A 13,773-nucleotide genomic window follows, 5' to 3' on the forward strand; every position below is an offset into this window, starting at 1 on the left:
ATCTTCAGCTTCCTCTTTTAACTCCCAATATTTTCTTCTATTTTTCAAATCGTCGATCAGCTGGGTTCCTCTTCTTCCTCTTCCTCTCTTTCCTTCCATATTTCCTTCTATAGGGGTATGAAGAAGACAGTTTCTTCGCAAGATGTGTCCAATCCAATTGGCCTTCATACGAAGGATAGTGGCTAGAAGCGTCCACTTCTCTCCTATCCGTTTTAAAACATAATATTTCGTTACTCTTTCTGTCCATTTTATTTTCTTCATTTTCCTCCAACACCACATTTCGAAGCGCTCGAAATATTTGTTCTCTAAGTTGTTTAATCTCTTAAGTCTCTGAATCACAAGTGCGCCTATTTTTCTGTAACTTGAGGGGTGGGACATTCAGATGTGTGTTTGGTTGCAGACAAGGATCTAAGAAGACATATATGAGGATTTTAAGACAAATTGAATTCAGATTATTCCAAATATTGTATATTCATTAAAAAAAATACATATAACAATACATATAAGCCTAACAATAAAAATACATGGAACCCACATGAACATTGAGGGGATCCGGGCCTTTGACTCCCCAGGATCGCCGTCCTTACTGAACCGTACAGTTCAATACTCCATATAGTAGAGTGTCATGCTAAATATATGATCTGACTTTTTGTAGATCTAAATACAAGAAATTTCACCTAAATTAGGAAACCAAAATTTAGAATATAAATAAATAAACGAGTCACTTGGTAAACTGGCGTAATTTGACAACCCACCTATCGTAATCTACCAACCGAGGGAGCGTTATCGTATGTCGAAACATGGAGTTTACTACGGAGCCATGTGTTTCAGAAATATGAAACTATTTTGCAATATTTCGGAATCTTTTCGAACGAAGACTCAGCTACGGCGTTTAAGAGCACGTAAAAATTAACCATTATATATATATATATATATATACGCCCAACTACATTTTTTTAAAAGGAATATTCTTATTTGCACACCAGATGACTTTCTATGAAAACGGACAATCCCGTTAAAAACGGAACGCCTGGCAGGGCGAATCTACAAGGTAAAAACTAAGGGGGCCAGCTACAACTCAGACTATGATAGGTATATGATGAGTTTATAAGCTTTCAAAAATATATAAATAATAAATTCAATTACTTTTGTCACTCAGAACACTTGGAAATTATGCCGCCCGGATTGGGTTAGATCTTAGGGCTAGATCCGCCACTGACATCTGGTCACCCTAAGCTAAACATAATATCAAAAGTAAAACCTTTGTCTTTTGCTGTCGACTTTCTCTTATTTTTATATTTTTAATAATAATACGGAAAAGAAGAAGCAAATAGCGCGAATATGTGTTACAGCAGCATGTAGATAATAAGAGAGGAGGAATAAACGAATTGTCAGGATGTTTGAGCTTTGCTGCTGATTGTCAGTCAAATGAAGGCCAACACTTCACGGCAACATTGACGACAGCAATGGTCTAGTCATAAGTAAATAAATCACACAAGTGAAAGATATTAAAGGAACCCAGTGTTCTATATTTTGTCTCATTTTATTTAGAAACAAAGCTCGCGTTTTAGAACTACCGAAGTTTCAAAACTGTGAAACATCATTATTTCTGTTTCTACCACGTATCGAATGTTGTTCTTATTCTGGAAGACAAGGATGATTGATTTGGGTTCCATCCATTTTCAGCACCAAAGCTATTTGTAACTGAGCATAAAGTAGGATCCAAAAGCCACCTCGGTTTCAACTTCCCGTCTCATAACAGTACGTCCTACCTCACGGAACCTTAGTGCTGCAAAAGAACGCAAAACTAGAAATTTCATTTCACAAGCTCGCGTGGCCTGGGCTGAAAAAAGGACCTCTTGTACAGTCCGCAGCAAAAATCCTGCAACACAAGCATGTAATTTTATTGTGAAACGACGAAGTCTTTTGCTCCAAAATAAAAGTGTGCACGGGAGGACGCCGAGGTTTTTCCTGGTGTGATTCGTGCCACTTAGACGCTATGTTGATTCCCTGCGCTATTAGGTGTGGTTTCACAATAAACTTACATCCTCATGTTGCAGGTTTTTTGCTGCGGACTGTACCAAAGATGAGCCCTGTGCTACTGTGCTTCATTATTCAATTGTGGTTAGCATAGTGTTATCGCAAGCCAATACTCAATTCGACTTACACAGTATTTCCATCAGTACATGTATACGTGCTACTTAACTAACCACTGGCGTAACAGCCCTTTCTGATTCTGAACCGCTTCAACGCCATCTGTTAGCGATCGGCTGAGCCACGTCTAGCCTAACGATGAACACGTGGTCTCTCTAGACCTAGAGGCCGTCACGTCTTTTATTCACGTAGCTCCCCAGTTTGCCTCACGATGCTGGGTGGACTCCGAAAATACGGTTGCACCGGGCGGGAATCGAACTCGGAACCACAAGAACGTGAGTCCAACGCTCTAACCACTAGACAATGGAGCCCCTAATGCGTCCAAATTACTGCTTTTATTTCGTTATTTTTAAAAATTTTAATTGGCAAACGTATTTCCAAATCGCAGTTATGTGATCTAATAAAAACCGTTACCGCAAAACGTGTGTCTTCCAAAACTTATTTTAGCAAGGTGTGTTCTTGCACTAGTAATTTCGTTCATTCTTTATGTTATTGGGTGAAACTTATATACCACAAAAATGTTCATTTATTAGAGGAAAGTATACAGTTTTTCCCTTGTAATTTCTTTTCTGTTCTACTTTTAAAGTCGGTCTTTATTTTCATTGTATTATATTCCGTTGACTTTGATTCAGTTCCAACATTACGAGGAATGTTTTCTTTGTTTATCTACTTAGCACTAGATTTTATTTGAAGACCGTGAGCATCTTAAGAATGAGAAAAAAAATGCTTCAAGCAAATTAAAGCCAAAATCGCCATGTTCCTTTTTCCTATGAAATGAAATTAAATCTTTGAGTGTTACGTCCCTCTGTTATGCCAGTTAGGCTAAATGAGACGGTGATTATGATAAATGAATGAAATGGTGGAAAGAAGAAAGTGGGAGGAAACGGGAGAACCTCGAGAAAACCCACACACACGGTGTTTGTCCACCACAAAATTCACTTGGCGGGAGCAAGGTTTGAACCCGGGACCCCATGCACCAGAGGTGAACGCTCTACCACTGAGCCACCGCGGCCCTTTCTTTTTCCTAGAAAAAAGCAGTTGGGTATGACAAACATTTCTGGCAAAACAAAATTTTGTTTTTATTTTTAAGAAAATGTTTGCATACATGTTGCCGTTATTACTGTTAATAATAATAACATATAAATAGTGTTAGTAGCAATATTTGAGCTATGATAGTTTATTTTGCTTTTCTTCTCTATTTCAAATGCTGAACTAATAAGTATGTTTCCTAGCATACTTTTATAACGCGGCTCCTCCAAACTTCGCAACCCTTGATACGCGGGGCGATTTTCGCAAATTTTGGAGGCTTGGACAAAATATTTCAGCACCTAATTGACAAACACAAGAAAAAAAAGGCATTTTATTGTACATTGTCTGATAGTTAACTTGAAATGTTTTGCTATACGTTGCACCCAATTTGCACAGTTGTTTTTTATTTTTTATTTATATTTTTTATACAAAAAATATTTTTCTGAACTCCTCCCTCGTTAAATATTGAAAGCAGGAATATCGTGGCTATTTGCTCTCAGACTATTTTTAATGCATTTGATAGTATACGGGAAACATTCATTTTCATCCTATATGGTGCGTGCATGTGTGGTTTCATATTGCTATTTTCAAATCACAATGTATTGTCAAATTTAACCTCCAGAGTCTCAGTACTTACTAGACATCCTATATATACGTAGGTATGTATTGTAATTCAGAATGCAAAAAATTATACTTCTCATGTATTCCTCCCTATTACCAGATTACTGAAATTACTGTTTAAAAGAATTGCTGCCTCCCTGTAAATGGATTTTTTTTTTTTTCAAGACCGAACTCTTGAGAGGAACTCTGTGTTGTATTAACATCCATTCACTGATAAAACTTTTGTTGATATAATGAGAAAAATTCGAGGCTAGAAATGCTAGAAATGTAGGGTCATGTATAGGACAGCTTGTACAGCGAATTTGTTAACGTGACCACCTAGTATGGAGAATAGTCTATGATTATATTTAATATTGACGTGTAAGCAGGCCATTTCGATAAGCTGTATGGTTTTCTATACAATAAAGAATGTTTCAGCGTAGGCACGTTTTAGACAAGTATAATATTAAAAAGAAGAAGAAGAAGCAACTAACAGAAAGAGATAATCCACTAAATCTGCCAGTAGTTCCTTCTTTCCATGCTTAAATATGCCGCCTAAGCGCATTCCTTTCCCTATTAATATACTATATTTTTTGCAGAATCGAGTACGTGGTAAATAAAGTAAAATATTCTATCGATCTTCCTGTATATTCGGTTTTGTGTAATAAGTTATGCTCAAATGAATGGGAGACTACGGTTGTATCTAAAGAATAAAGAATATATTATTACAGAATACATGAAGTACAGAATACAGATAATTGCTATTGATATTGATGCTCTGATCCCAGCGTATAAGAATGGAGTGGATGGCTTCAATGCTGCTGACCAATTCATTGTTCCACGGTGTTGTGTACTCCCATTTACCTTTCAATAACTTTCTTAAAGAACCGGAAATAGGGAGATATTGGACCTGTTTGGAGGATGTTTGGGAACTTCCCATCGAATGTTTTCAGCAAGTTGCAGGATTAACTGGCATAGAGGAATCCATAATCCACCAACCCCACTAAACAGCTTTCCCTAACCGAGAAAACAGCAGGCGAGATCGTTCGCTACAAGGGCAAATTTTAAACCACCATGGCATCTATCAGCAAATATATTCCCCTGCTTTGATTAGATACAACACCCTACAGTCAGTCTCCTTTTCACTGTGCACCTTTATATTTCTGTATAAGTGAAACAAGATTAAAAGTATATTAACTTCAGTAATATTGTATAAACTTTCTTCTTTGTTCCAGTGCACGCGACATATTAAGGCACTACAAAGACCATAAACAGTTTCAAGTATCATACTATAATCCTCTGAAGCATTCACCGGTTATAAGAGCTCTTCTCTGGTAAGTATACACTTTCTCTCTGAAGGTAGACATTTTTCGTGCAGGGTGAGGTAAAAATTATTTGATTTACGTCATTTGTTTCCAATAACATTACTCAAAAAATATGTCATTCTCATTATTAGGAAAATAAAGTAAATGTCCTCACCAGGGATGAGTCCAAAGTTGAACCCTGAATCTGTACATAAACTATATATTTCCTGGAAGGGTTTGACGAGAAAGTTCCAAAACCAGTTTCAATTCCTTGCCCGTAAGTGAGCCCACCCTTCAAGGTTGGAAAATCATAGAACAACTTGACTTATATGTCCTATATATCAAAGTGCTCCACATGACTAGTAGATTAAGAATATAATATGCACTATATATTTCCAACCCTGAAGGTTGAATTTTGAATATGGGGATAAACTATGTATTTCCTGAAAGGATTTGTCGAGAGAGTTTCAAAACAGGTTTCAATACCTTGCCCGTAAGTGACCCCACCCTTCAAAGTTGGAAAAATATAGAACAACTTGACTTATATGTCCTATATATCAAAGTGCTCCACATGACTAGTAGATTAAGAATATAATATGCACTATATATTTCCAACCCTGAAGGTTGAATTTTGAATATGGGGATAAACTATGTATTTCCTGAAAGGGTTTGTCGAGAGAGTTTCAAAACAGGTTTCAATACCTTGCCCGTAAGTGACCCCACCCTTCAAAGTTGGAAAAATATAGAACAACTTGACTTATATGTCCTATATATCAAAGTGCTCCACATGACTAGTAGATTAAGAATATAATATGCACTATATATTTCCAACCCTGAAGGGATGGTGTCACTTCCGGGCAAGGTATTGAAACCTGTTTTGAAACTCTCTCGGCAAACCCTTTCAGGAAATACATAGTTTATCCCCATATTCAAGGTTCAACTTTGGACTCATCCCTGGTTAGATAAAGTAATACATAAAGATGTTGCCGATACATGCAAACAAGTTTGCCACGCCTTTCACAGCTGTAGACGTGAGGTGTAGCGAAAGGTAGCGGGTTTTGGCTTTCTTAATCAACATTAGAGAGGTGTGTGCAGCAGTATAATGGCCCCATAACTAACCCACTGTTGAGAAGAATATATTATGACCCGTTTTCAGGCAAAGTTCACCTTTGACAGGATTGTGAAACAACCTGAAACGATTTGGTCATCAGAGCATGTTTGTCATATTGACCCGTTACACCCAACAAGGGCACGTGGGGAAACTTTCGTCACAGAGATACCCGCAAGAGGAATTCAATGATAGTTACGGATAAAGTGCTGCATATGTTATAAGATGACTTGCCAAGAAAACCTGCCCCTACCAAGTCTCGGGCATATTTCTCAAAGCTACTAGATTTGTAATGCTACATTTTACATTGCATGCACTAGAAAATCATGACAAATTAAAGGTTCAGCATTAGTATTTAGAAATGACTTTACTATTATTCTAGTGTTTCTACTTTAAGATTATTTAAGACTTTTTTTAAAAAAAAAAAAAAAAATACAAGATTAGCAGCTTTGCGAAATAAGTGCCTGGAAGAATCATGTGTCTGCACTAATGTAGGTTATGGTATTGCCGTAAAGACCCATATAAACCACCTCCAATCTTGGCACACCACTGAATGAAAGACCAATTGCCGAAAATTATATGAACGCTATCTAACGAGTGTCAAATAAGATTGTGGACACAATAGATGCGGCATCTGACAGTGGCCAACTACGAATTTAAGACGGGTTGGTTAGACCAGTGATGGACAAAGTTTTTTGGGAGGGAACCAAAGGAAAGGAAAAGGGGAGCCATTATAATTTACTAAAAACAATAATGGTACATTTTACAAAATTCTGATAATACTAAAACCCTATTAATGAGTGAAGGATTTTCAAGGGAAATGTGATGAATCAAATGGTGAATACATTTCTAAAAGTTTCTTATAATCTGGATCTCAGAAGTAAAGCTAAATTTGTCAAATTCAGAATCATGTCGAGGGCCAGATAGTGCCTTGCTCATCACTGGGTTAGACAATCATCTGCAGGGATGAGGTTCCGAACCCTCGCCGAGCTGACTCATACACACTGAACTCCTTCTTTGGTTCTTGTTCCGCTGGATTCTGCTACCAAAAGATCCCATAGCGTTAGAGCAGCACTCACGGTTCATTTTATTTGCACACGACTCTTGTTTTTTGTTATCGCAACTGTATGCAAACTTACAATATATATTTCAATAAGTTGTTTACAGTTTTGTTTCAAGTGACTCTCCCGATTAACTACAATATTGTTTCTATTTCAGGAGTGGAGTGATCGTATCTGGAGGACTCGGTGTGTGGACGGTGTACTCTTTATATAAAGGAAAATTTAGTTACTCGTAGCCATGTAAGAGCACTTTGGAAATTACGGAAAACCATATACAAGCTAGCCTAAGAAAGTGGGCCACTTTTCTTTAAATCTGGACAGTACGCTAGTTTGATGGTTTCTAAAACTTGATTAGGTAGTTGTTTTTTTCATTTCTGGCCATGGTAGAAAGACATTAAAATGGAACGTTACATAGTGTTCATCAACTGTCAAGAATTTGTTTTGTTGTAGCTTGAAAAAGTGTTCCATTAAAAATAACCATTACATATTTTTGTAGCTTTTTGTTATCATAATAATAATAATGATAATTTCGAAAAGTGTTAGCAATAAAAATTTAGTAATACAGAGCAGATACGTACGCAGGAATTTATTTTCAGAGGAGTCCAAAGTTTTTGAATGAGTCGCATTGAATATGAGGATAAATTATATTAAAATTAACCCCAAAATTAGGCGTAATTTACAAAATCTTAGTATTTGGGGGGGGAGTGTACGGACTCTTAGGACTCACTTTCTGCGTACGTCCCTGATACAGAGATACATAAACAGTATTAGTCATAGTCATTTTATAGGAAATACAGCGACATGTAAAAAGCTTTACTGTTAAGAGTTATTAAATACTTTATAATGTACTACAGTTGAATTGTCTTCGATCTGACATTGGAAAAGTTTTGCCAAGGTATTACAGGGTTTAAAGTTCATCTAAAATATATTGAGATTGCTTTTAGCCTCGCCGATCAGAATGATTCATAGTTAGCATTTGCCTTGTAACCGAATAAGCAGGGTAGTTCTTTTAGAGCTTCATTCAATGGTGTAACAGTGACACACACACACATATATACACAAAAGTAATTTAGCAAAATTTGGTTGCCCACTTCAATTACTAATAATATAAAAATGCTAAAGTTTTCATATTTATTGTACGTACTCGTGCATAAGTATATAATAAATAAGAATGTTTAGTTGTGTGCCGTTTATTAGAAGAAAATCTTGAATTGCAGTTTATCCTAAATTTGAAGAAATTTAGCAAAACAATTTAATAAGAAAAATATTTGAATTTGTAAACATTATTCCCATTTTCACATTACTCCGTCATATTGGATTCAGTGTTGCAGTTTCCTCTACCTTAATTTAATTTCGGTTCCTTTGTTCTGGTAAAATGAGGTTCGTCCGTGGACATTTTAATTTGCTAAAAATTCTTACGCGTAGGGTTGCCAATCCTCCGTATTTTACCAGACAGTTCGGTTTTTGACCTCCTTGTTCGGTATCTGGTAGATCTCAAACCAGACGTTAAATGTCCGGTAATGTTTTCTCTTATTAGTTCTATTCAGATTATTTTTTTATTCTGTAGAAAGTAGATTTAGTTGAATCTGGATTCTGTAATGAACAGCATTCTACAACCTCTGATCACAGCATAGCGCAATTCCATTCCGCAACGAATTTGTTTTTCCGCCGGAGCGGTTATCATTTGCAAGGTGACAGTGATGTCAATTTGGTCTATTTTTGGCTGAATCTAGCATATTTGGAGAGTGGTAAGTCTTATTTCTTTCAAGTATCTTTTGTGCGTGCCATAATTTTATTCAGTCATATTTGCTTTCTGTTTTAAATACGATGTATTGTTAGGATTGTGACATCATCGCTCGTAAAAAATGTGAACAGTCTGCAAGTGGTTACTTCACATAAAATTGAGCGATTCAGAATTCAAATTTAGTTACTTAAGTTACTTCTGAAGCATTTATTAAACTTATTTCAATTTTGGTTGAGTCGGCACATGTGATTTTTTAGTCTACCATTAAGAGTATACTTACTCCAGGAATATGTCCGGTATTTCCATTTTCAAAAGTTGGCAACCCTTCTTATGTTAGCTTATCTATGGTCTGTGTAGTTTCTATTAAAGGTAAACAAATTAATTGAACATTCTTTTTTTCTTTTAATATCCCAATAAGATACTTGTAAATGACAATGGTTTCAATATTACACTTCTGTGAATAAACCAAGAGGCGGGGCAAATGCACTCTCTTACAAAATCAAACTTTTAACACCTCAGTTAATCTCACCTCCAAGTTTCTTTTCGATATATATTGCAAATAATCAAGGAATGGGGTCCTAACTTAATTTCCTAGTGTATAGAAAATAATGGTTCTTTGTTCGAGATATTTCTCAGAGTTGTCTGGAAGTTAATAATGACATCCCACACTTAGTTTGAGATTTTTTTTTTCTACAATGATAGATTCGAAATACTATTATTTTTTTAAAGTACTAACTGGCTAAGTTCTAACCTTGATTTTGGTTTACTGTGTATAAATTAAAATGGACCGTAATACTAGTAGGAATTCATAAATAAATATACATATTTTTTGTACTTATTTTCAGTTGTAATTAATGTAACGTTTAGTGAATATAATAAGTACTTCTAAAGGGAACTTCACTGCTTTTAACTCTATATGTCTAAGCAGTTTTTCAATTATAATAGAATCAAGTGGTTATGAAGGTGAATCATTTCAGAGACTTATTTTTAATAATAGTACACATTTTTGCATTGACGATCTGAGTGAACAGTTAACTCAGAGAGGGGCTTCTCTTTTATGACTTTTTCTATCAGTTATCTCCAAATGGATGAACTGATTTGCGTGAAGTTCTTGTGTACTTTGGAAGGTGCTTATGTTTAATAAAGAGCAATGTTGGTAATACAAAAACAAGTGGTTCATGTTAGGAACCGGATAAATCCAAAATCGCAATTTTTCAGAAAACACGGCTAAATAAATGATTTTTGACGTGTTTTTTTTTGCAGAAATAGCCTCAGTATTTCAAATTGTCTTAATTGATCAGCTAATTAAATCAATCTATGTACTTCGATTCGTAGGAGTAAAAAGAAATTAAGGGGTCTTGAATACCTCCACCATTTTTCTTCTTCATCCCGTTGATTTATATGGGGAAGTAATCTGTTTTCTTTGAAATAAGCGGAGCTTTCAACAGTTTTATTTTACTGATAGTTTTTTTCAGGTCTATTTGACCCTGCTTTGTCAAAATGATCTTTTGTTATATACAAATATAATATTACTTTAATTACATTTCATTTATAAATATTAAAAATAAGCAACACAGATTTCAATTTGCAGAAGAGTAACAGACATTTAAATAAACCCAAAGAAACAATCAGTAAAATAGAACCGTTGAAAACTCCGCTTATTTCAAAGAAAACAGAATACTTCTCCATATAAATCAATGGGTTGAAAAAGGAATATGGCGGAGGTTTTCAAGACCCTTAAAAAGGAAGAAAAACACTAATTTCTTAAATGTGAAATTTTGAATTTGTTCAATTTTTTTTTGTATCAAAAGACAGACTATTTTATGCAGGTATTTCAAAAGTGCACAGCTTAAGATTTTTTTAAATCTTAATGCCTCACTTCGAAAGTAAGTGAAAGACATAATAGTTAATTAATCGTGTAGAAATTATTTTTTTCACTAAATCACTTTGTTTATATGTATACGTGCGAATTGTTTCCAGAATACTGTATTTTTGTGAGGAAAAATTTATTTATGTAAATTGTAATCAAATGTTGCAGTTTGCATGGTATGATATATGGTTGATTCTAGAATTGGAAACACACACATATAATCGTATATATACAAAATTGATATATTTTATAGCACATACAGTAAATTTCAACAAATTTGTGTGCCTTTCATCATTTATGAGCAAACACTTTATTTAGCTTCGGAAGCTACAGGTGAGCTACACGTTTAGTAATGAATACGCTTATATTTTGGATGCTAAATGGTGTAAAGAAGTCGCAATGTATCTACAGAAAATAAACTTTAAAAATGCTTGTTCTTATATTTATTTTGTTATTGTTTGTGCTTCTCATACCTTTTCCCAGTGTCCATTCTTTTGGCAAATTTGGAGGCAAGATGAAACCAGAAAAATATAATTCTTATTAACTTGTCAGAATTCATTTCTTAGTTTTATAATTTCTTAATGTATCATAGTGAATATCATGGGTAGAATTATACTTTCTTTAAAATAATAAGAGGTAGTGCCGCAAGGTTATTGATGGGAAAGAAGTGTATACATTCCAACCCATACCACAATCGAAAAACCTCCCAATTCAGCAAAGAGATACAACAAAAATCCTGCAAACGAGCTTCCAAGAAGGTACCTTCAAACTCTATTTCTTTCACTCTGTCTCAGCATTTCAAAACGACTTCTAAAGTTCGCTCTTCCCGTGATCGATCGATTTCATAAATTCCATAGACTACAGTATTATGTATTAAACTATTCACTTTTATGAGAACTCAGATTTAAGTATGGACACCGCTTTATCTACGTAGCCACTGGACACCGCTTTATCTAACAACTGAGCATAACCTCGTTTTTGTCTGTTCAAAAGGATGTGTAACCTAGTAAACAAAATATATCGCCCCCCAGAAAGCAGAAAGGTGCTAAGCGCCAAAATGCAAATTTCTCAGGAGAAATGCAGAAACCAAATGAAACACTAATTAATTCCGATTCTTTCTTTCTTCTAGAATTAAGTTTTCACTGCAGATCTTTAATATTGTCCCTTGCTACTTGTCTCCTTTCTGCACAACATTAAACATGAACTGGTTAGTCAGCATGTGCACTTAGTTGGAAATCAAGGAGAATGGCGCCTAGCACCTTTCTGCTTTCTGGGGGCGATATAGCACGTACCTTGTCGTTAATAAACATCCATTATCATATTGTGCGGAGGTCACAAAGCTATAGGCTAACAGTTTAAAGCTCTGTTACGTACAAAGCATTGACTTGGAATTTTCTATTTACTTCGTTACAAAATATTTATGTATCCATTCATAACCTCTTTCACATTGCAATGTTAAGGCTCTCCAGTTTACCCAAACATTTAACCATATGCATGCATTATGAATACATTAATACACAAATAATACAAAGGTAAAACATTTTAATTCACATATTCTTCATATATAAAAGAAAATGATATTAAGAAAGAAAAATATTTAAATAATAAAACAAATTTCATCTTCAAACAATACAATTTAACATAAACAATAATCTAAAAAAACAACAACATGAAATTAAGTATTGAATACACGACTTCAAAAGTGCATTCCCACCTGCAATTCTCCCTTTCCTACAACAGTAGGCAACCAAAGAAACAAGATGGTTGGGGTGGTTGAGAATTAAAAAGGCGTTGGACCAAACCTTAATTTTGTTGCAAATATATCAGTGTGGAAAACTGCTAATAAGAGAATAAAATAAATCGTTAAGAATGGCGATTTTATTATCGTGAGGGCAATGGATGACACAAAAAGTTACAAAATGATCTTACTTGAGCACTGTAAACAAGATGAATGGTAGAAATAGATACAAAAGGAAAGCACTTTCTCTCCTCCCCCCACCCTAAAAAATAAAATAATAATAATAATAATAATCTCGTAAAAGAAGAAAATATTACATAAGGTAAAGGTTTAAAATAAAAGCACAAAAACACATCCAGACAAAACGGAGAGACAAACACAGAATAAGTGATACCAGTGGCGTAGCAGACTTGCGGGCCTCATGCAAGATAAAGAGATGGGACTCTAGTTGTAATCTCAATTATTATAAAAAACTCGTTTCCTTTTCAAACTCTCGTAGTGTAAATCATCTTACTTTCTAAAATCGCCGTTGTGGCCTATTTGTTAGAACACTAATCCTCCAGACATGATGTAGAGAGAAGAAAGAAAAAGATACATCTGTAATATCTATGTGATTCACTAAAGTACTATAGGAATTAGAATACCCGACTTAAAACACACGTAAGAGGGAAAAAGGAAGATCTAGAAATCTAACCTTCTAGACACGTCCTAAAAAAAAGTGAAAGTGTAGTTAAAAATTGCAAAATGAATCATGCAATTTATCTTTTCTTTTTCTTTATGTTCTAGATATTTATTTCAGTATGCAAACATCTCTATCCAGGATTACGAGATAAATTGAAGAGAGAAATATTTCAATTTGAAGAATTAAATCCGAAAGAAAATCCTTTCTACCTGACATAGACTTGAACTCGTAACCCTTGAATTAGAAAGACAGCACTCGACCGGCTGAACTAATAACTGCTTTGATACTGGACGGTCTAACGGTGCTTTCCACAGTTCAGGAATTTACCATGACTTGTTCGCAGGGCATTCTTCCAAGTCTTAAATGTGAGGGTGAATTATTACATTCGCCTCACTGTTTTTATTTGACACTGTATTTATTTTATAGTCCCAGAATAAATTTTAAATGCAATACTATTTCATGTGTTTTCATTTTGGAATATTA

At 34.9% G+C, this 13,773-nt stretch overlaps 1 protein-coding gene across 1 annotated transcript in view; it reads left to right on the forward strand.

Moving 5' to 3' along the window:
* LOC145694601 (pre-piRNA 3'-exonuclease trimmer-like) overlaps positions 1-11,312 on the forward strand; it is a 165,421-nt gene extending 154,109 nt beyond the window's left edge. The window contains exons 12-13 of the mRNA XM_081770977.1: positions 5,019-5,117; positions 7,414-11,312. Coding sequence (XP_081627103.1) covers positions 5,019-5,117; positions 7,414-7,492 — 178 coding nt within the window. The 3' untranslated portion in view covers positions 7,493-11,312. The remainder of the gene's footprint in view (positions 1-5,018; positions 5,118-7,413) is intronic.
* The last annotated feature ends 2,461 nt before the right edge of the window (positions 11,313-13,773 follow it).

Source organism: Thermobia domestica, chromosome 9 (assembly GCF_964235325.1).
Source record: "Thermobia domestica chromosome 9, izTheDome1.hap1.1, whole genome shotgun sequence".
Taxonomy (NCBI): Eukaryota; Metazoa; Arthropoda; class Insecta; order Zygentoma; family Lepismatidae; genus Thermobia; species Thermobia domestica.